Source organism: Ictalurus punctatus, chromosome 2 (genome assembly GCF_001660625.3).
Source record: "Ictalurus punctatus breed USDA103 chromosome 2, Coco_2.0, whole genome shotgun sequence".
Taxonomy (NCBI): Eukaryota; Metazoa; Chordata; class Actinopteri; order Siluriformes; family Ictaluridae; genus Ictalurus; species Ictalurus punctatus.
The window spans coordinates 26813691-26838605 of record NC_030417.2 but is presented as its reverse complement, the minus strand read 5'-3'; the positions used below and the strand labels follow the sequence as shown (position 1 = coordinate 26838605).

Below are 24915 nucleotides of genomic sequence, written 5' to 3'. Positions count from 1 at the left end.
TGATGACAACTTGAGTGAAAAGTAGAATATTTGAAATATTTACATGAATTTCAGAGTTTCTTAGTATTGGGCATGTCTCCCCTTTTTGCTTTAATAACACTGTGCACTCGAGCTAACATGGACTCTACAAGTTTGTGCAAAAACTTGTGACCCATTTTGGATCAAATCCATCAGAGTGTCGTCTGAACACAAGCTTCAATAGACCTTTGGTACAAAGCAGTTCACATTTCAGTATCACAAATTTGCTTACATTTATATAGAGGCATAGAAATAGTGCAGAATCTTGAATATTAAATATTCAATATATTGAACATTTACTTTCTTTGTTTTAAATATTTCAAAATTCTAAAACCTTCTGTTTATTTCCAATTTTAAATGATAAAAAAAAAAAATCCCAGACTTCTGGGCCCCATTGCACTATATATGACAAAAAGTTTAATCTCTGAAACATAAGTGAGCGTAAACTAGTAAACAGAGCTTAAAACGTAATTACTGCACTATATATGCGGTTAAATATGAAGTCCATAATGATAATGAAGGACGATTAAAACACCTTCATGATGCGCTCCCTGAAAACCCAACCCTCTCTGGAAACACCAAATGCAGCCCCCTCCTAAAATATTGGAACAGCAAGGCCAATTCATTTGTTTGTGCTATACACCAAAGACCAAAGGTTTGAGATCAAAAGATGGATATGAGACAAGAGTTTAGGATGTCAGCGTTTATTTCCTGGTATTTACATCTAGATATGTGTTAAACAACATAAAACACAGAACCTTTTGTATCAGACCACACCATTTTTAGGTTAGCAAAAGTTTAAAAACAGATAAGTCTTGAAGTAAATTAAAGTAAATAACACTTAATATATTGGTTGCATATCCCTTGCTTGAAATAACTGCATCAAGCCTATTGCTCACTGACGTCACCAAATTGTCAGTTCCGTTTTTGTGAAGCTTTTCCAGGCTTGTACTGCAGGCACTCTCAGTCGTTTGTTTTGGGGGGTTTCTTCCTTCAGTCTCCTCTTCAGGAACTGAAGTGCATGCTCACTTGGGTTAAGGTCTGGTGATTGACTCGGCCAGTCTAAAACCTTCCCCTGATAAAGTCCTCTGTTGAGTTGGCAGTGTGTTTTGTATTATTGGCTTGCTGCATGATGAAGTTCCTTCCAATTAATTTGGATGAATTTCTTGGTAAATTGGCAGACAAAATGTTCCTGTAAACATGCTACCATCATGAGTTCCATCACCAATAATGATTAGTGAGTCTGTTCCTGAAGTAGTCATGCGAGCCCAAACCATGACACTACCTCCACCATGTTTCACAGATGAGATTGCATGTTATGGATGGTGAGCAGATCCTTTCTTTCTCCACACTTTGGCCTCTCAATCACTTTGGTAGAGGTTAATCTTGGTTCCAGAACTTTTGTGGCTCATCTCTGTATTTCTTTGTTAATTCCAATCTGGCTTTCTGATACTTACTGCTGATCAGTGGTTTGCATCTTGTGGTATGGCCTCTTTATTTCTGCTGTCAAAGTTTTCTTCAAACGGTGGATTGTGATACCTTCACCCCTGCCCTGTGGAGGTTATTGGTGAGGTCACTGACTGTTGTTTTTGGGTTTTCTTCACAGCTCTCACAATGTTTGTCATCAGCTGTTGTTTCCTTTGCCGACCCATTCGGTGCTTGCTGCTCAGTACACCAGTGGTTTCTTTCTTTTTCAGGACATTCAAAATTCTTGTACTGGCTATGCCCAATATTTGTGCAATGCCTCTAATTGATTTTTCCTCTTTTCTCAGCTTCAAAATGGCTAGCTTTTCTCCCATAGACAGCTTTCTGATCTTTATGTTGGCTTATCCTTTTTCAACAACAAATACAGTCTTCACAGTTGAAACTGACCTTTATTGTTTAAACAATCAATATAGCAAGACATACCTGGGTAACAAGAAACACCCGGCAGTCATATGTTCCAATATTTTTGCTGCCTACAAACTAGGTAGTCTGATACAAAATTTAACACATTTACATATAAATACCAGGAAATAAAAGCTGAAATTCCAAATTCTCTTCTCATATTCATCTTTCAATGGAGACACTGGCGTTCTGACATGGGTTATACCATTAGCCTACTTCAGCTTAAGCAAATTCTCAAAGTGAATACTTTTTCAGCTATTCCTGCTAAATGATTAGCTGGAGGCCATGTATTCAGTATAACATTAATTCATAGACACAGTTTTTTTAATATATTAATTTGTTGGAGAGTTCAATTCAGTGCAATAGTAAATTGACAAGCAGTAAAGGATTAGCTGAAAAATAAGAAAAAATGTGTCGTTAGGAGTCAGAGCCAAGTCTACATCCTGGACTAACAGCAGGTTATCTGTAATTCACATGGAGTCACACCCTGAACAAATACACCAAAGAGTGAGAGCACACACACACACACACACACACACACACACACACACACACACACACACACAAACCATCACCATCATGTAAGATGATGTAGCTTGTTAAATCTTCCAATCCATAAATGTCAACCTGCATCCAATCTTTCAAACCAAAAATTAACACAAGGTTGAAAAACACATTTTGGCTTCCTTTTTTCAGCCCTAGTAGCAGACCGCTATTTGCTGCACATGTGATGAACTTCTCCTTATCAGAAGTATACTGTAACTGTCTCCATGCTAGCTTTGGCCTTATTTGGACATGATCAGTCTAATCAAGTGATGTTTTTCAAACTCTGCCTACGTAACGCTGTCTTTCTCTCAGCTTTGTTTACCTTTCGTGATTAACTCAGCCCCATGTTTCCTGCAGTGAGAAACTGCGATAAGCTTGTCTACGCAAAATGCTCTTTGCATTCATACTAAATCAGTTTTCTCATCCTAGTTTTAATCATAAATCACACTCCAGTCGCGTAAAGCAAAAGAACTGGGCTTGAGCCAATGTAATATTTCTGGTCAAATACTATTAACCGTTTCAGCAGTGTATTGCTACCATAACGATCATTCAGAGATTACTCTTAGAGGGAAAAAAAAGGTTAAATCTAACACCCTGGTTATTTCCATTACAGGTTCCCATGTAAAACCAAGATTTTCCTTTAGAAAAGGTCCCACACAGAACCCGTTAGAATGCTAAGAGTGTAATGTGCTTGAAAGGTGATGCATTACTGAGATTCATTTTGACAGTTAATAGAGCTTCAACTAACACCATTCAAACTTTGTTGACTAAATATCATTAAAAAAAAAAGTGGCTATAGAATATTTTTATTTCTAGAAACTCCAGAATGCTTAAGGGTTCTAGGTTAGTCTTTCTGTGGATCCCTTATGGGATTTGAGAAATGGTTCCAGAAAGGTAGAACCAGTTTGGGAAGATAAGGACTGCTAATTATCTCTTAAGGAGCCATTTTTCAAAGAGCTTATTTGCATGGCATGATTAATCATAGTATTAATCGACCATTTAAAAAACACATACGCTGGTGGTGAAAATTTTAATTTTGCATATCCCTGTACGTATACATTATTTATACATACATATACACATATAAACAACATACATACATAAAGAGCAAGGGGGGTATAAACAGGATGATTAGAGTAAATTGCTATTATTTTGTTTAAATATTAGAAGCTACATTAGATATTTTCATGTTTCCCAGAAAACAAAATAACATTTTTTTCACTGGTCATCCTGTTCACAAGTTTACACCCCCCTGGCTCTTAATGTATCATGTTGCCTTCTTGAGCATCAGTGAATGTTTGCACCTTTTGTAACAGTTGTGTACGAGTCCCTCAGTTGTCCATAGTGTGAAAAGATGGATCTCAATATCATATAGTCACTGTTGTAAAGGGGTGAAATGAGCAGGACCTGGAGGATTTTTCTGAAGAACAGTGGGCAGTTTAACTGCTCAGGACAAACAAGGGACTCATGAACAACTCTCACAAAACATAAAAACAGTCGTTGATCATCCAGGTAACAACACTATTGAGCACCAAGCGTATGTGAACTTTTGAATGGGTTCATTTGTGTAAATTCAGTTATTATAGTGTCTTTATGAGCACAACTATATATCAAACTACCTAATTGTTCCCCTTTCTTCCACTTAAATAATTTAATTCTCCATAAAATGAGAGCTCCACTGGGTAAAAATAAAATGAATGGGTAGACAGTAATAGACAGAAATGCATTTAAACCTGTGTTTTGAAAAAATATTAAAGTAACTGTAGAAGCGTACACCATGAAACGATGACACCATAACAACCCTAGCTGATATAAAAATTTACTATGCCATGTCTTCCTCCATTTCTTCAGGTCCTGTATACTGTACACCAGACAGTAAGATCTCAGTAGCATGCAAATGCTATTCAAAAATGCAGTCTACCTAGGCAGCCTACAGCTGACTGGAGTACAGCAGGACTGACTGGATTCCTAAATGTCCACTATAACAACAATATTGAGCATGCTGAATACTGTGACATCATATAACTGACAACTATCAGCATATGTCTACTGCCATGCGGCATGATGCCTGAAGCATGACTGCTGTTCCAGACGTGTGACTGGCTCCTCATGACAAATGGCCTACTGACCTTTGCTCTCAGAGAACAACTTTATCAGGATGTAATTACTCCATCTGTGTTTGTTGTGTGTGTGTGTGTGTGTGTGTGTGTGTGTGTGTGTGTGTGTGTGTTGTAGGAATAGCAATAATGCTACTGTTTTAAATTGTCTTATATCTCTCAGGTCACACAGTAGGAAAAACTGGCAACTTTCAGCAAAAAACAGAAGGTAAAAAGTGCTGCAGTCAGCAGTGTGGTCCTGAAACACTTCACAGAGTTGCGGTGACCCAGAGAAAACAGAAGTTAGAGTCAGCTGGCTGAAAAATGCTTAATTAATAATTTATGAGAACAGAAGCCAATAAGTGACATGACAAACATGTACCCGATTACCCTCATACGGTCAATTCTATATCAAGCAACATGCACAAGCCGGCAAAGGCTGTATGATTACGATTTTGATATTACAATTACAAGCACTCGATATGACAGTTAAGACTGGACTTACACTATTATTATTTTTTAATCAAACTTTTTCCACCGACATTTGTTTGATCACAGGAAACAGTCTAAAGGGGAATGCGAAATCCAAAATGGTCATAACTGGTGATAATATGTTGTGCAGCCCTACTTCATACCTGGGAATGAAAAAAAAGAAAGAAAAAAAAAGAAAGAAAAAAAAAAAAGAAAAGAAGAATTTAGAAAATCTAAATTGTATGTATAATAATAATAATAATAATAATAATAATAATAATAATAATAATAATAAAACCCCAATACAAATATAAATACAAAAATGTTGGGACACTGTAAAATGTAAATAAAAACAAGGCAATGATTCATATAAACCCATGTTATTCACAACAGAACATAGAAAACATATCAAATGTACAAACTGAGGAAATTTTAAGGGAAGTACCATTTTAAGGGGAAAAATGCGGCCATTTTGAATTTGATGGCCACAACATGTCTCAAAAAAGTTGGGACAGGGCAACAAAAGGCTGGAACAGTAAGTATTACTAAAAAGAAACAGCTGGAGGTTAATTGGAAGCAGGTCAGTAACATGATTGGGTATAAAAAGAGTATTTTAGAAAGGCAGAGTCTTTCAGAAGTAATGATGGGCAGAGGTTCACCAATCTGTGAAAAATTGCGTCTACAATTTGTGGAACAATTTCAGAATAATGTTCTTCAATGTAAAATGGCGAAGACTATGAATATCTCATCATCTACAGTACATAATATCATCAAAAGAGTCAGAGAATCTAGATAAATCAAGGGACAAGGGTGTGCGCAAGGGACAAGGGTGAAAATCAATACTGCATGCCCGTAATCTTCTGGCCCTCAGGCGGCACTGCATTAAAACCAGGCATGATTCTGTTTGGAAATCACTGCATGGGCTCAGAAACACCTCCAGAACTCATTGTCTGTGAACACAGTTCGTCGTGTCATCCACAAATGCTGGTTAAAGCTCTATCATGCAAAGAAGAAGCCATATGTCAACATGATCCAGAAACGCCACCGTCTTCTCTGAGCCACAGCTCCTTTAAAATGGACTGAGGCAAAGTGGAAAACTGTTCTTTGGTCAGACTAATCGAAATTTTAAATTATTTTTGGAAACCATGGGTGCCACATCCTCTAAACTAAAGAGGACTAAAGATTTTATCAGCGCTCAGTTCAAAAGCCTGCATCTCTGCTGGTATGGGGGTGCATTAGTGCCTATGGAATGGGCAGCTTGCACATCTGGAAAGGCACCATCAATGCTGAACGGTATATACAGGTTTTAGAGCAACATGCTTCCATACAGATTGCATCCCATCTTTACTTCTGAGAGACTCTGCCTCTCTAAGATACTGATTTTATTCCCAACAATGTTACTGACCTGCTTCCAATTAACTTAATTAGTTGCAAAATGTTCCTCCAGCTGTTTCTTTTTAGTAACACGTACTTTTCCAGCCTTTTGTTGCCCCGTCCTAACTTTTTTGAGACGTGTTGCTGCCATCAAATTCAAAATTGCCTTATTTTTTTCCTTAAAATGATACATTTCCTTAGCTTAAACATCTGATATGTTTTCTATGTTCTATTGTGAATAAATACAGATTTATGAGATTTGCAAATTATTGCATTCTGGTTTTTTTTTTTTTTTTTTTTTTTAGGTTTTACACAGCATCGTAACTTTTTTGGAATTGGGGTTGTAATAATAATAATAATAATAATAATAATAATAATAATAATAATTACATTTACAGGATTTTGCAGACACCTTTATCCATGGAGTGCTTTGTCACCTTCAAAAACATAATCCTTATGCTAGTACAAATAGATTACCAATAGTTCAGTACCATGAAACTAAAACCCTGTAAAAATTAATAAAGGCCTCAGTGGTGAAGCATATGGCTTTGCTCATGTCATGCATCACTGTCATCACCTCTGGGACATTGCCATATTTCTTTCTCTCTCTCTCTCTCTCTCTCTCTCTCTCTCTCTCTCTCACACACACACACACACACACACACACACACACACACACACACACACACACACAGTACCTTCTTATCAGACTCAGACACTTAGATGGCTTTAATCCTACTGACCAGTATGAAGTGTATAGAAATGACATGACAAGCAAAGATGTGCACAGAGTTTAGAGCAAGTCCTACATGGATTTTTGAGCAAGGTATAGATCTATGCGTTTAGAAAATCTTATAATCAATAGTTAAAAATATACTCTTGTATAGTTATAAGGGGAATAAATGGTGCAGTTATTCACTCAATCCGCCTCTGACTGCAAGATGTGGGCTGGAGGTCGTTAGGCCTGATCAGATGTATATGATACTCGGACATTTTTATATGATTTTTATATCATTTGAGGTCAAACCTGCAGGTATTCTGTCCCGTGTCGAGGTGCAGCAGCATCACTTAGGTTATGAAAGCGCAGCATCATTAGACGGTCATGTAATAAAAGCAGACACATCATCACAGGCTGCCACCGTATGGGACGCTGTCTAGTGTTGCCTTCAAACGGTCAAAAAAAAAAAAAAAAAGTACAAACAATCAGCGTCCAAGCCTCACCTTCAGTCCGTAAGGAAATGACGATATTCAGCGCTCGTCCATCCCGCTACCCGTCCTCGTCAGCTGAATGACATTCACAGGACTGGTATAAATGTACCTGCACGCTCCGGAGTGCGTGTGTTTATTCACAGGACTTCAGCTGGCACATTGCTGGCTGCTGTCAGGGTTGCCAGATTGGGATTGCCTAATTCTAACACAAACACTGGTCAAAACCCGGACAGCTAACAAAAAAAATCCCAAAGTTAACATGCATAAAATTGTATCCGCCAGTCCGGGGCGTTTATTATTGCTCCAATGTGAAAAGAAAACCAGCCATGCAGGGTCAACTGCACCCAATCTGGCAACCTACACTGTACTACACTGAAGGCCAATCCCTTAAAATTCCGCCACTTCCGGAAAAACAACCCGCTTCCTCTGAAAACTGCAGGTTTTGTTTTATCATATATTTATTGACAACGGAGGTTTATTTGCAAGAAAATATAGAGCTGCGAACAAGAAAAAAATTATGTTAAAATTTAATGTGATATTTAAAAAATAATAATACATTCCCGTTATTGAACCGGCCGTGACGTTTAGAGGTCAGAGTTTGCAGGTGTGTGTGGTTGGTCGAATTTATCCCGACTGGACGCGTCACTCATCATCATCATCATCATTATCATCAGCAGCAACAGCACCGCGACAGAGCAGCTTCATCTTCGTCTTCAAATCCTCTTTACCCCTTCTATGTGTATACATGTGGTGCATGGTGTATATCAAAATTTTAAGCAAACTGAATAATATCATTAATTGCTAATCATGGTATTATTAATGATAGAATAGGGCTTTTTCCTGCTGAAGAAAATAGAAACCCTCAGTGAATGTGTAATGGTTATAATGGGAATTCTATTGATTTTAATAGAAACTGTAATGGTCCCTGTAGGTCTTTACTGGTAATTTGTTGACTTCTACTGGTGGCATGTCTAGTGTATACCATTAAGGACCAATAATGGTTGTGGTTTTAATGGTTAACAGCTGATGGTTTGTAATGGTGTTTGTAGTGGAAACCATTAGAATTTCTGTGGTGGTTTCTATTGTTTTTTTCCACAGGAATCTTTTCTCCTCATACATTGTGCAATGCTGTTTCTCCACCACTCTTCACTATGCTGCCCAAAGTTACCCCTTCTTCCTTAGAAATTCACGAAAGGGTCATGGTCATGGTTCTTGCGTCAGGGATAAACCTTTCGCAGTATAAATAGCCAGTGTCTCAGGTAGTCTGTCTCTTTGCTGTCCTCCATGGCAGTATCTTCCTTAGTAAAGTACTGTAATTTCACTATGCTGATACATTTAATGCCTCTGTAATTCAAATATTCAAATAAAGGTTTGGGTTTGACTCGTATGTTGTGTGAAATAATAGTTTCTACGCCCTACATGGACATCCATCCATCAAATTGTGGATATATTTCGGTTTTTGACAATTATTTTAAACAAGGAATTATAAAGAAATACTCATTTCAGCTGAGGGGTACAGTGGTTACCCCAAATCAGTGTCTTTTAAGTGCCTACAGCAAATGGTTTATGATTTTAGATTTAAAGATGTCCATCCATCCATCCATTTTCCATACTGCTTATCATACACAGGATCACGGGGGAGCCTGGACCCTACCCCAGGGAACTCGGGGCACAAGGCGGGGGACACCCTGGACAGGGTGCCAATCCATCACAGGGCACAATCACACACATGCTCACATGCTCACAAGTAACACATGCTTTCTCCAAGTCACATGAAGCAAGCCAAATGCATCTTTTCGAACTAAGTCACAGGGCAGTGTAACATACTTGGAGGAACGCTCTATCTGCCCTCTTTCACATACTCAGAGACAGCCACGATTGGCTAGCGTTGCTGTGATTGACAGGAGAGTAAGAGATAGAGCGTAATGTCAGCCCTCCCATTCAGAGGCCACAGACAATTCTAGCTTGTCTGAAGTAAGTGTCATTTTTAAATATTCATCCATGCATCTTCATAACCGCTGTATCCTGGTTACGATCTCATCCTGGGAACATTCGGCACGAGGTGGGAAAACATCCTGGATGGGATGCCTGTCCATCATAGGACACCATGTGCACACACACATTCACACATAGGACAATTTAGCGTAGCCAGTCAACCACAATTCAGTTTGCAAATATTCTGAGCAAAAATTCAAACACATATAAAAATGATATAGATATGTTTCACACCGACCATGCAGTTATACACTGAGATGGAGATGATGAGCTGAAGCAGAGATAAAAACCAAAAGAATGCCACTGACTCTAATTTTCAGCATTTGCTGACATCAAAGAAAATCCTAAAAGAAAATCAAATTAGTATTATAGTTTGAGAATCTCAGTTTGCTTCATTTGATTGAGATCCTGGATACAAGCAAATTTGACTTTTGTAAGCTCACATTTTTCCAGATACAATGGAATTTAAACATGTACATTTATCATTATTCCAAAAGAGGACTTGTGAGTCATTTAAACAGCAGTGCAGTTTGTCATGCTTAAACTGGATGATATAGAGTGTGCAAGTTGTTTATCTCAGCAATTCACTAAATAATACACATTTTTGAGATCTTCCAAAAGTAAAGGGAGAGAAATATAAGGAAGGTACAGTATACTGCGTATTTGGATTCTTCATCCACAGCACTAGTTACAGTTTTTGAGCACTCAGTTGTGAGTACTTTATCATTAATATTTCATATAAATGTGACTATAGAGATTTACTATGTCCGTTTTAAGCCATTTTCAGGGATCATTGTCACTCTATGCTCTCATGTTGTGGTCAGTCTCCGACAGATCAATCAATGCTGACATTAAAAATCCATCAGAACTTAAAATGTATTCACCCAAACCTGTCGCACATAATATATATATATATATATATATATATATATATATATATATATATATATATACACACACACACAAACACACGCACACACACACTATAGCTTGATTCTGTTTTAATCAGCTTTACCGTAATGCATTTTGTGGATAAAAAATCATCTGGCTCAATTCAAAACGTCAAATAGAATACACACTGTAATAATGTATGTAAAGTTTATTGAGTATATATATATATATATATATATATATATATATATATATATATATATATATATAAAAATTGAACTACAAAACATCCAGTGCAGTTGACATATGACATGTGGCATTCCCATCATTACAGTCACATTAGTAGTTATTCCATTATTTAGCAATGAGAGAACAGCAGAAATTTCATAAACTCCACTGCACCGTGAATGTCTCTGATATCAGCAGGGCCAGATTCGACACTGTAAGAACCTACACACATACAAAATCAAACATTAATATAGATATGTGAGTTTAACCTTACTTTGTAAACTATCAGCAAGAGTCTACAATAGAAAAGGCCTGATTTAGGAAACATATTTTATAGTTAAAACATACGTTAAAGACACCTCAAAATGAGATATTTTAGAAATGTCAAATAACACTAACATGCTAACCGATATTATGTCTCAAGTTTTAACTCATTGTCCACTACATCAATATGAGTGGTACCGTAGTACAAATCTGAATTACTCCTCCTTCATACTAATTTATTGATGTACTGTAGATGCTTTACCTTGGTGTCTGTGGTGTAAGAGAAATCCCTCACTTGTTTCCCATTAGCCCACACTCCTGTAGGAGGAGTTGGCACTCCAAACACACGCACCTCTCCCACAACTAAACCATCCAGAGCTCCATTCAGTTTTAATGGCTCACCCACCAGCTGTGACTAAAGTCATAAACCATAAGTTAGTGCTCCTATCAACAATCATGATTAACCACATGTATTTGGCATTAAATAATGAATTGATCTAGTTCCAGCAAATATAACAAACACGAGAACAAAAACAAACCACAAGAGGTATATGTCCTTTTTCATTTGGTTTGTTTTCAAGTGTTGCTCTAATTAATCTGAAGTGCGAGGCAAACGTGCTACCCATTAAGCTATGTGAAGCTATGTGAAGAACAGTGTGCAAAATTGGCCAAAAATGTGGCAGTTATCACAATGATGGCAAATATTACAACTAAAAAGATCCGAAAAACTGTTCAGAGGATAAGAAAGAGGTTGGAGGCAGGTCTAAATGGTGAGCATACAGGTTATTAGACATTTTTTTTTTTATGATATTCTAAAAGGGAGCTAAAAACTGAGTTTAAAAAAACCCCCAACCTATTAATATGGTTTTACCCTGTTCGTTAGTTTTGAAATGTATGAATGTGAAGGTCTTGTTGTTATCTTTTTCATTTTGTCCCAATGGTGTACAATAGATTGCACTTAACTGTACATCGTCATATAATAGATACCAAAAATATAGGTAAATTACACTTTAATTAGATTATATGAAATGCTCATAAAACTGTTCCTTTTACTCACTTTTACCAACACTTCACTGAAATTTGATGTTAGTTAAGAAAATAGTGTAGGAAAAATGATTATATTTATTAATATCAAAATTCAAATGTGTTTATAATTCAAATAATTAATCATGACTAGTCATTGTTTGCTGTTGTCAATTGTTATATTTTATTTATTATTAATAAACCTGCTTTTTGAATAGTACAGGTAGTGCGTATAAATAATGTTAACTAGAAACTGATGACAATATTAATAAAAATAGGAGTGGAATGTTTGGAAGGTTCAGAGATTAATTATTAGATTCATTATTTGATTCTCTAGTATTGTACAGTTAATAAAACCTTACTGAGGGGGTTCGTGAGTTTGTTGTTTACAGTTAAAGGGGTCCCTAGCTGTAAACAATTTGGAGGACCCCTGGTCTAGAAGTTCAAATGAGATCGATTGATGAGATTAACTGCATTAACGTGGTTGAAAAGATAATGGTAATAATAATGGACTGCATTAACACGTTAACTTTGACAGCCCCAATGTTTTACATTTATTACTTGGTAGATGCTTTAAACAGTGCCTTCCTCGCAATTCAAGGAATTGAACTCACAACGTTCTTCTGTGCCCAAACCCCTAAATTCATGATGTAAATAACGTATCATTTCAAATTTAAAAACAGCCCTACCTGTTCTGCCATGAAGCTAACATATGAGTAATCTCCACGCTCAAATGTGTCTAGGCTGTCCCCGTCGTCCCAGAACAGCTCCCCTTTGGCCTGGCCCTGTGAGCAGAGTGCCACCGTCAGGACGAAGGGGTTACTGCGTGAGGCTGAGGTTGTCAATGCAGGCACCTGAACAAATGTGCAGATAATGATGACTACATATGAAGGAAACATGTATGATGCTAACAGAGGTCATATTTTAACAACATGTGGACTGAAGTACCTGTTGTGGAATAATATAGCCCCCTCTCACATGGACGTTGATGGTATCTAGTGGAGCTGGAAGGAGCAGGTACTGGCCCTTGCTGTTGTAAGGTTGGCCCTGCAGTATAACACAGGATGAGATGAGGTCATGAGTGATCCTACTATGGATTAGAGATGTGATATATGCAAAAACTTATGAGCATTAGAATGGGGTTTACATTGTGCAGACTATACCACATCGCAGGGGGGAGATACGCTGCCAAATCCACAACTCCCTGATCTAGGACTGGACTAATGAGCAGAGAACTCCCCCACAGGAACTGCCTATCTATCTTCAGACAGTTTGGATCAGATGGGAACCTGGGAAGAAGCAGAAGGAAATTAGAAGAAATAAATGATCGCCTGCTCTCATGTCAGTCTAAACTAACACGCTTGATTTAACAAAATTGCTTCAAAAACGTTTCACTTTGTGCGATTTTACTAAATGTTATTGATTTAGGAACTGAGCTTCATACTCCATAAAGAGGGGTCTTGCTACAGTGCTGGCTGAGGTGTGTGCATGGTGGAAAAGTGTGTACAGGTAGGGTAGAAGAGCGTATCTGAGCATCAGCACATTCCTCATGGCTGCCTGGGCCTGCTGTCCAAATACATAAGGCTCCTGGGGCTAGGATACACAAAAACATAAAACAATAAGTACATAGTACATAGATGGTTTATAATAGAATGGGAGGGATAAAGAATTCGACTATGGTTGAGCCTTTTAGCACAGGGCTTAATTACAGGCATACAAGATTACCCATGCACACAGGAACATATACTCACTGAAAGACAACACTACTGATGATTGCTTCTTTTAACTTTTTAAATACAAATTCTCTGCTTGAAATGTTCAGACAACGTCCATTAGAGATGCACCGATGTATCGGCCGATACCGATTATTATTAAAGGCAATTTTTCTATCGGCTGATAGTTTAAAAACATCCGATGATCAGGGCTGATTATAAACTGTCAATCAAAAAAGGGCAGGAAAATATCAATTTCGTGCTGTGTGTAAAGATGATGTCTCTTGTGTGGAATGACGACAAAACTGCAGTTTGTAATCTCTGTAAGCTCTGCACTGATACAATTTTACACCGGACGCTGCAGCAGTAAAGCTTTTTTTTTTTGCCGCGCTGCTTGAGCTGAAAGAAAACACCAGTACACCGTTGAAAGATTTAAACGAAGGTGAGTTAACAAAAAATATTGCACAGAAAAATATATTTGTAGAGTAGTGTATTACCCTGCGATGGATTGGCACCCTGTCCAGGGTGTATCAAGTTTTTATTTGCATTTCTTTCAGAATTGTGGAATTTATTATTATTCATTTATAAGAAGGCATAAAAGGCAGAACTATCGGGATCGGTTATTGCTATCGGCCTATTGATATCACTCTGAATAATCAGTTATCGGTATTGGCTGAGAAATTTAGTATCGGTGCATCTCTAATATCTATCCATTCCATCCATTTTCCATACCTCTTATAATACGCAACGTTGTGGGGGGAGCCTGGAGAACTCGGGACACAAGGCAGGGTACACCCTGGACAGGGTGCCAACCCATTGCAGGCCACAATCACACACACGTTCACACACTACGGATAATTTAGAAATACTAAGCAGCCTACAATGCATGTCTTTGGACTGAGGGAGGAAACCGGAGTACCTGGAGGAAACCCCCGAAACATGGGGAGAACATGCAAACTCTGCACACACATGGTTGAGGCAAGATTCGAACCCCCAACCCTGGAGGTGTGAGGCAAATATGCTAACCACTAAGCCGCCATGCCCCCTGTACGATGTCTCCTTAGTTATTGACTTCTATGTTCTCCAAAGGCATTTTTTTTTAAAAATCACTGATTGAGAAAATACCTGTCTACTACACTCACTATCGTATTCCACATGCCCCTTCTCAATCACTGCTGATGTTGAAGTGTTTATCTCTGTTTAATCACCTGACACGACTGTCAAAGATATTCTGTCTTAGACTTCAGTCCAGGCTGGAAAGAAATCAGACCTAGCCTCACTACGTCATATTCTTCTGTGTATTTTCACTTACGAATGCTTTTTAAAGTAAAAAAAATAATTCAAAAGTCAAAAACAATCCACTATAAGCCATTTGTTAACAGTAAACAAGACAACGTACTGTAAGCCATGTTTTTATGGCAGAGCGAGAGAGGGCTTAGCCATGCTAGTCCAATTACACTAGGTCTGATGTTTACACATTTTAAGATCAACTCTTATAAAGTGTTATTATTAATTAAGATTTTTAGTTTTTGGTTACTACAAATGTTCTCATTTCCTAGTCAGACGTTTCATTTCAAGTCAGACGTCACACAGGCATGGGTTAAAGTTTCCACATCTATAATACAACACAGTATACAGTATATTATAGTCAGGATACAGTTACATAGTCCTGACTTAAAACAATGTACCAAAGGTCAACCTGGAATAAGTTCATTTTGTGTGTTGGTGTCCTGTAGGGTTGTGTTTTTTTTATCTCACAGCATTAGGTCTATCATTGTGGTTCCTCATGAATGGATAGAAGGCACCCATCTGAGTCCAGCGCACACACAGCTCCTCGTTAGTGTCGCCTTCGAATCCACACACATCTGCCCCAACCAGAGGAACCCCGTACAGCCCGAACAGCAGCACAGCTACAACACACAAACACACACACACAAACCACAGACAGCTTCAAATATACTCAATACTCACAACTTTTCTCAGTTCAACAATCTTAAACTCTCACTTCAAGTATGAGTCAAAAAGCCTCAGAACATGAGATGAGACTCAGATTAGGCATCATAAATGCTTTTTTAAAAAAGTAACATGTAAAGACTTTCATCATTTTGAGATGGCTGATAATTACTTATGTAGAAGCAGGGAAAGCAAGAAACTGTACAGTAGGGAATGTTCCTCCTTTTTCAAGTTAAATAATTGATTTATAGTAAATAATAAAAATTATTTAATAATGTTAATACTTAACATTAAGCAAGGAATAAAAATGCTTTTATAGTAAAATGATCAATGACAAGGTGATGCAATAAAGTTGATTCTTTTCCTATAACAGTATTTTTATTCAATTAACAATTGAATATCAATTATTTTATTGTTTTATTCCTTTTATACCACAAAAAAATCATGATAACAATGAGAAAAAAAAATCATCATACTTTTTATACATTTATAGTTACATTTACCATTGTAAAATGTCCAGGAAAAAAGTTTGTTCCTGTTATCCATCACCAACCTCTTTTTTTCTTTCTTTTAGAGTTAACAAGAAGAATTTTTTTTACTGAGCTTAAGTAACCAAGAAAACGCAAAGCCCTACATCCTGAAGACTTTCCTGTGTCAGAAAACAGCTTTGCATCTGCCCGTTATAAAGCGCTGACACTGAAGACTCCTTCCAAAAAAGCTAACATCTCCCTGTAGAAAATTTCACAACATGAACAACTGAAAAACCTGTTACTTGAACCATGTACCACTCTCAGAGCTATCCTGTTATAGAAAAACAATTGATACCATTCTGACCAATCAGAATCAAGCATTCAAAAGCATATTGTGTATTGTCAGTTCAATATTATGGTATGATATAGTTTGGTGCAAATGTTTGCAAGGTTTGACTAGGATAAAAAAAAAAAAAAAAGATTTTTTTCATCACCTGATCACCTGTTTTTTTTTTTTGTTTTTTTTTTACAATTTATCCTCAAATAAAAATAACTCCTGGAAGCTGAAAATAAAATGTAGGTGAGCCAAAAGTCGACGTTTTGCACTCAACTGTATTTCTGTCATATTATCATACACCATTACTGTAGAGGACAGTAGTCTACAGCTTTTCATTCTTCCTCACCGGGGATAGAGTATCGCAGTTGCTCCCAGTCACTACGCACATCTCCTGTCCAGTGACCTGAGAAACGGCCCAGTCCTGGGAAAGAGGAGCGGGAGAGCACGAACGGCCGAGAGCCTCTTGCTTTCAGCAACGCACTGAGTAAGTGCCAGAAAAAGACAAGACAATCGATTAACCAGACACAAGCTACAAATTAAATTTGATCTCCTTGACAAGTATTGATAATAATGTCAATAAGACAATTAATACCATGTCTGACCTGTAGGTGGCAATAGCCTCAGTCAGTCCATACAGGTTGTGTAGGTTGTAATGAGAAGACAATGCTTGTTGACTGTTCATACACAGAGTGCCCGAGTTTAACTGACCTCCTATAACATCTGTGAAAGCAGAAATGTGTCCTTATATAAGCCATAGTGGGATACTTTTTAAATGAAGATGTGTTAAGTACAAAAAAACCTGATGACCTGGAGTATAAGGTGGACTCTCTAGGTCTGTGTTTGGGCATCCATGCACCGAACCCTGAACAAAACTAGCAGGTTCATTCATATCCTGTTGACATAGTGTGACAGTTACAGCAAATGAGTAGCTAATGACAGGAAGACAGACTGCAAACAACATGGAGTGCACTTTAGCCTTATTAACACTTTCAGTCAATCCAGATACACGAATAACTCCATGGTTAAGGAAAAAAATAGACACTCTCTCCTCTCCACTAATAGCTGGTGTGTGGTGGTCGTTCTGGCACACTATGACTGCCGTCGCATCATCCGGGTGGATGCTACACACTAGTGGTGGTTGAGGAGATTTCTCCCCCATACTATATAAAGCACTTTGAGTGTCTCGAAAAGCGCTATATAAATGTAACTGTAATGAAATAGTGAATTCAGACTCACTATCCAGAGGCCATCAAGTGACACATTGGCATGGAAGTCTCTGATGCACTCTTCCCACCAGCTCACTGTATCTGGATTAGTGAAGTCTGGGAATGCTGTTGGTCCAGGCCATACCTGATACACACACACACACACAAACACATAAATACACATAAAAGCATGTTAAGCCTCAAATATCAAATACATTCTGGTGCAGTAAATCAAAATGTTGAAATAAATCCCAGCTAATCCATCCATCCACTTTCCATACCGCTTATCCTACATAAGATTGAGGCAACCCCAGAGGTGCAAGGCAAACGTGCTAACTACTAAGCCACCATGCCCCCCTAAATCCTAGCTAATAGAGAACTTTATTAAAATGTTCAATAAGTATTCAACATGTTTAAATAGATTAGACTGCAATGTTAATGTTAACAGGAATAAAACACCATGTTAATATTATAACAACATGTTATGAAGTATTTTATTCATTTACGGTATTTGGCAGATGCCTTATCCATAGTGACTTACATTTAGCTCACTCATATAGCTGAGCATATGAGAGTTAAGGGCACAACAATGTCAGCTGGGTGGTGCTGAGATTTGATCTCATGACCTTCTGAGCAGTAGACCAACACCTTAACCACAGAGCTACCAATTATTTCTCTTATACCACACCAATTCACCAATGATTACATTGTTATGTATGTTATTACGAACTTAAAGAATGACACGTTGTATGTTTTATCTATTTATAGTTATATTTAATGTTGTCCAATTATGCTATAACAGATATAGAGTAAAAAACTGTTTCCTCACCAGGCCACTCTCTTCTACTCTCTAGCTGCATTTGTTTCTTATAAACATTCATAAGTCATGTTATAGACAAATCATAATAACCTTTGTCCTGAAGACTCTACCTCTGTTACAAAGCTCTGACACTGGATACTCCTTCCAAAATAATATTCTTCATACATATATATATGTGTATATATATATATATATATATATATATATATATATATATATATAAATATATATATATATATATATATACACACACACAGAACTACTGTCAGAGCTGCCGCTATAGGAAATGAACCAATACCTTCTGACCAATCAGATTTGTGGTATAATCAGCAATGTGGTATAATTTACAAAAACAAATGCTGTGATATTGGTTTGCATCTCGAGGTTACACAAAAACTAACATTATGGAAAAATGAACATTAATGTTGTGTCAATGTTGGAGGTGAATCTACAAGTGAATAAAAATGTTTTCTGGAACCAGATGTTCCTAGAACTCATAAAATAAATATTCATAAAATGGTCTGATAACCAAAAAATGGTAGCTGGGGTGCTGCTTATAAACTCTCACAGGGACACTGCAAAAACTGAAATGTTATCATATAATTTTTTTAAATGAGATTACAATAAAACTATGATGAGATTATTTTTCAATTATTTTTTTTCTAATTTCACGCTTGAAATTCTCTTCCCTCTCTTTAAGTTCGAAGAAGCACCCACCTTCCCAATAAGTGTTTGTCCTGTCAGGTTTTTGATGAAAACACCCCGCTGCTGTCCATCATCGAAGGGTTTGTATGAACCTGGAGGACTCGTACTACTGATGCCTGGATCCTAAAACAGAACCACAGACTGCTGTTATGACTGTATTTATATACTGTACACACTACCTATCAAGAGCAGACTGCAGAAAGGGAGTCTTGGAACCCACACTGATTTGTACATCCCTGTTAAAGTCCGCATGAAATCAAAATGGAAGTTTTGTGCCTTTTAGTACTTTTAGCTTTAAGGTAATCTATAAGCTAGCGTGTTCCAAAACAATGCCAAAATTCATATTTAGAAGATATATGCATTAAAAATGTATGGTCTTTCTCTACCACCAATAATCAACTATTTTGATGACATCACTCTGCACTTCTTCTTCTCATCAGATCTCCTGTCCAATCAAATGCTTACTAGAATCTGAAGTGTCCTGCCCCAACCGTTGAGTTTCCTGGCAGTGAGCTAAGCTAAACACTATTAGCTATTTAAAAAGAGGGCGGAGCCACTTGATATGTTCCGCCCTGACTTCCTGGTTCAGTGAAAATGACATCAAATAATGCTATGTGTTTCAAAGCACTCCACAGGGACTTTAAAGGTGCTTCCATTCTTCCTTTTCATCTTCATCTGACGAGCTTTCATATTTTACGCCAAAAGTTTTATCCATGGCAAGTATTGTTTGCCATGTCTGCTGATAATATCGCTAACTCTACTGTAGTAACCATTTCGAACTAGGAAGTGGAAATTTACGTGGCGAACACAGCAGAGTGATACACACAGTGAAACATCCCAGTGTGGTTATACTCATGGAATGCTGCTCGACCAATCAAATTAGTGGACTGAAACTAACTGTTGTATAATTTCATAACTTTTAAGGCAACTTTAAATGCACCCTTGTGTTTTTAACAGTCCATATCTTATATAGACAGGCTATATACAACCCATATCACTGATTTATTGAAATTCCATTCAGATGCAACTAACCCACTTACCACAATAAGCACATACTTCAGTCCCTGCTCATGGAACTCTTGCACCATCTCAGGCAAGTCTCCAAACCTCTGTGGGTCAAAGGTGAAGACTCGCTTCTTGTCAGCATAATCAAGATCATTCCATTGCACGTCCTAGTGGCGCACCAGTTTAAATTGTTATTCCGTTTAAGGATGTTGTAATATTTCCTGAAACATTTTTAAATAATAAGTTTTAACTAACTTTTCTTATAAACACAATTTATTTTTGGTGCCTGCAATGCAAAGTAATGAAGGAAATCCTGCAATGCATATTTGTAAATCTATACATTACATACGAGAGGAAAATGGGCTTGCTGCATCCGCTGCACCACAGCTCTGGTCATAATGGTGGAGGTGTAGCCCCATCGGCAGAGGTGGAACCCCAAAGACCAATAAGGAGGCATCATGGGATAACCTTAGGATAAGGTTACAAGAAAGTCATAAACCCTGACTAGGATTCTGTGTGTTGAAATGCAGCGTAAATGAAACTTAAACACTTCACACCAATAACCTCATGGTACTGGCGGACTACGCTCTGTGGATCAGGGCCTAAGAAGATGTAGATGTCCAGAATTCCTCCGATGGTCACCCAGGTCAGTGCTGGCATGGGCTGCAGTGCTACTTCTACACAGACACATAGGAGAACACATATAATTCACAGAATATATTGTGAAAAAAATGTACTTAAAACTTCAAAGGGTCCATTGCCTCACCCATTGCATTGCTATTAAGAAGGAAGATGCCATAAGCCTGACCATCACCCTCTTGAACTAAGCAGAATGGATGGGAACCGTAAAGGTTGGCATTGCTCTGCAAATAGTCATATATTAGCATAATGGTACCAGAACGCTTTTAAAACGGAGGCTCGCTCGATGAAGTACCCACATGTGGTGCCATATCTCTGTTCCACAGAGTGACAGAGGTCCAGTTGAGATCCAGCGTCAGGTGTGTGTAGTGCTCCCCAAATCCAGAGATGAAAGTAGATGCCAGAGAGGTGGAGAGTTGCAGGTACTGGTCTGCAAACAGGAGCGGTGCTACAGTGGTGTTCAGTCTAATGTGCACATATCACAAAAAGACCCGAACATTGTACATGTGGAATTCCACAAATTCAGAATCAGTGTTATTCATACCAGCCCGTGAGGTAACACTGGTTTATTCATTCATCCTCAATGAAACAATTAAAATTGTAGAGCACACTCACAGCACTCGGCCATTGGATCTGCGACGCACCACAAAGCCGAATGGGTCTGACTGAAAGTCCACATCATAGAGGAAGTCTTGCATGTCTGTACGTCTACTGGATGGCACTCTAACAAAGGGAACTTCATATCGAGTTGATGAGGGATCCTTCAGCTGTTATATGGGGGGGGAAATCATATTATTATACCAGTTATTGTTCTACATTTCAGACTAAAGCTTTCAGGAAAATGGAGTAGTCAGTGGGTAACATTGCCACCTCACAGCTCCAGGGTCCCTAGTTTGATTCTGAGCTCAGGTTACTGTCTGTGTAGAGTTTTGCACATCCTCAGTCCGGGTTCCTCCCAGGTTCCCGGGTTTCCTCCAGCCTCCCAAAAACATGCCCAGAGGTGAACTGGTTACTCAAAATGTGTGTGTGTACATCATGACATGTGGTGGACTTCAGGCCACCCAAGTCCACTAAGACCTTAACCGGAATAAAGTTATGGAAGGTGTAAATGTGCTCATTCTATACGCTTTATTTACACTGTAGTCTACATTTTGGGGGCATGGTGGTTCAGTGGTTAGCACGTTTGCCTCGCACTTGCTGTGTTTGGGGTTCAAATCCCGCCTCCACCCTGTGTGTGCAAAGGTTGTATGTTATCAATGCTTTAGGGGCTTCCTTCCGGTACTCTGGTTTCCTCCCCCGGTCCAAAGACATGCATTGTAGGCTGATTGGCATTTCCAAATTGTCTGTAGTGCATGAATGTGTGTGCAATTGTGCCCTGTGATGAGATGGCAGCCCGTCCAGGGTGTCCCCCTTATCTGCTGAGTTCCCTGGGATAGTCTCCAGGCTCCCCCTGCGGCCCTATGTAAGATAAGTGGTATGGAAAATCTATGGATGGATACAGTCTACATTTTTTGGTAATGGGAAAATGATGGATGTTGAGTTTGCAATACATCATGCGTTACAATTACACTGCAATGAGGAAGTATAAAGTATTTTATTTAGTGCTAATTATTCATTCTTCTTTAGTAAATGTTTTATCCTGGTCAGGGCCGTGGTAGGTTTGAAGATAATCCACTTACCAGCAGGTTTTTGGGAAGATGAAGGAAACACGGAATAACCATACACACACAGGAAGAGCATACAAAACAGACAGCAACCCCAGACCCTGGAGGTGTGAGGCACCAACACTACCAACTGTGTCATCTACAGCGCTGCTTTTTACTCGTTTACCATTTTATTTCTATTTGCTGCTTATGCATGTACAGTTCTAGAATGTTTACATCGCAACACCGGGGCTGGGGGTTCGATTCCCGCCTCTGAGTTTGTGTTCTCCCTGTACTTCGAGGGTTTCCTCCAGGTGCTCTGGTTTCCTCCCCCAGTCAAAGTCATGCGTTGTAGACAATTGTCCATAGTGTGTGAATTGTAGACACCTTGTAGACAACTGTCCATAGTGTGTGAATGGGTATGTGAATGTGTTTGTGATTGTGTGCTGTGATGGGTTGTCACCTCGCCCGGGGTGTCCCCCACCTTATACCCAGAGTTCCCTGGGATAGGCTCCAGGCTGCATAGGATAAGCGGTATGAAAAACGGTATGGATGGATGGTATGTACAGTGCATTTGTGCTCTGTGAATGAATAATAAATAAAGAACTTCTTTATTTATTTTTTGTGTGTATGCTTTTATCTATTAATCACAGCTACTTACAGTAAGGTGTAAGCGGCCTGCTTCCTCCTCCATCACTTCTAGCTGCAGAGTGGAGATGTCTCGGGGCAGGTAAGAAGGCGTGATGCGAGTAAGGGTGGCTGACTGACCCCTAGGTGTGGGAGAAAGCGGTCCCATTCGGTAGCCAGGATATGACGCAGGGTAGAAGCACCATGGCGGCCCACTGTACTCAGACTGGGGTAGGGGCAAGTAGCAACAGCCTCGTTCCTCACACTCCGCCTGAGCAACGGTTCGATCGCGGGCACAATCGAACCGTTTCTCCACAGGAAGACCGCAGTTCCTTCCAGCAACAGTGGAGTGGTTTGGTAATTCGCTTGAATTTTGATTATTTGAAACATTCCTGGTGTTGTTCTTGAACAGATCTCTGGCCTTTGGCACTTTTATTGCTGTGAACTCTGGGGATGATGGCACTCTTACAGTCGATGTTTGGTGAAGATACAACTGGCTGATCAGTATGCATGATAGTGCCAGAGTTAAAAGAATATAAGTTGAATGTGGAAGCCCAAACTGAATCATCATGATTCAAAGAAGATCTTCAGGCTTCTCAGACGTTTGGAAAGCAAGTGATCTTCTAGGAACCCAACATATAAATGCATAGAAAAAAGAAAAACGATCAGTGAAGAGCGATTAGGCTGGGGCTTAGTGAAGCTGGACTACACTCACTTAGGAGCTGTGGAGGGCAAACAGGGGATTTCCGCAAGTGATCTCTTGCTATACTATGAAAGTTTCCGGATAACTGAAAAGAGAACTACTGCAAAAAAAAGGTCGTATACAAATCTAAACATTACATAAATCAATCAGAACACAGCGTGCAAAAACACACTGCACTGCTTTACAATGAGTCACTTATCCTAAATATACGGACTTACCAAAGTGTGCATGAGAGAAATGAGCAGAAAATGCCTACAGAGAACTGGTACTTTGACATAATATTTTGCACATGATAGCAGACCGTACAATAGAGTTGCCAGGTCTGCGATAAATCCAACCCCAAATTGGGCCCAGTAACAAAACTCAGTATCTGCTCGCTTAAATTCTACACACTGCTTTAAACCCTGTGTAACATCCTTACATATTAAAGCATTATAACACGGTAAGGAGTGCTGTTGAAGGAAAATAATCAAACACGAGGCTGTTAAAGCAAAGTACCAACTCAAAGCAGATTATTTTCAATAACTTCACACCTTTAAGTGTAAGTGTTAAGAATGTCAGTTTATTATTACATGACGCTTCGTGCTTTTTAACCATTTTTAGTTGCATTTGAGTGTTGTGAAATCTCTACAAGATATGTTAGTTCCTGTTAGGAGATATAGCAGCTCTAAACAGTTGTTCCCTCATCTGCTTTATTTCTCATGAAGTTAAGAAGACAATCAGAAAGCACAAAGGTCTCTGAGCTGAAGACTTTCCAGAAGGCAACAACTTACTGACTTTTACAAAACTCTGACACTGGAGGCTCCTTTCCATAAATGTTAAATAAACTTCTCGTTACAGAAAGCTTCACCATGTCAATTATTATACATTTATCTTTGTTAAATAACGACTTAATTAAAAAAAAACATCTGTTTATTAGAGCTATGGAGCTTTTTATTTCTGATCTCTCCACCAACAGAATACACTAGGTCCAAGCTGACATTATTTATAGGCCTACTTCCTGTTGTTGTTTTTTTTATGTTACTAAGGTTTGTATTAAACACATTCAATTCAAGTGACCAGTCAAATAAGCTAATAACTATAATATAAGAACT

At 38.4% G+C, this 24915-nt stretch overlaps 2 protein-coding genes across 6 annotated transcripts in view; both read right to left on the bottom strand.

Moving 5' to 3' along the window:
- tbc1d16 (TBC1 domain family, member 16) overlaps positions 1–7936 on the bottom strand; it is a 44249-nt gene extending 36313 nt beyond the window's left edge. Inside the window, exon 1 of the mRNA XM_017459743.3 lies at positions 7614–7936. The gene's annotated coding sequence lies outside the window, so the exon portion shown is untranslated. The remainder of the gene's footprint in view (positions 1–7613) is intronic.
- Positions 7937–10747: 2811 nt separating this feature from the next.
- Positions 10748–24126, bottom strand: gaa (alpha glucosidase). 5 transcript variants are annotated; one of them, XM_017461650.3, is made up of 20 exons: positions 24040–24126; positions 23153–23741; positions 21464–21615; positions 21148–21313; positions 20976–21072; positions 20767–20886; positions 20559–20677; positions 20245–20376; positions 19217–19327; positions 17711–17824; positions 17282–17366; positions 17077–17194; positions 16821–16954; positions 15473–15624; positions 13447–13595; positions 13150–13291; positions 12951–13049; positions 12692–12856; positions 11242–11394; positions 10748–10937 (listed from the first exon to the last, which is right to left on the bottom strand). In XM_017461650.3, the coding sequence occupies exons 2-20, from the start codon at positions 23687–23689 to the stop codon at positions 10872–10874; spliced, it is 2811 nt and encodes a 936-aa protein (XP_017317139.1). In that variant the 5' UTR covers positions 23690–23741; positions 24040–24126; the 3' UTR covers positions 10748–10871. The 5 variants fall into 5 exon arrangements, with proteins under 5 accessions (XP_017317139.1, XP_017317133.1, XP_017317147.1 ...); XM_017461644.3 differs by having other exon boundaries at positions 23153–23921; positions 24040–24123; XM_017461658.3 differs by having other exon boundaries at positions 23834–24116.
- Positions 24127–24915: the final 789 nt, after the last annotated feature.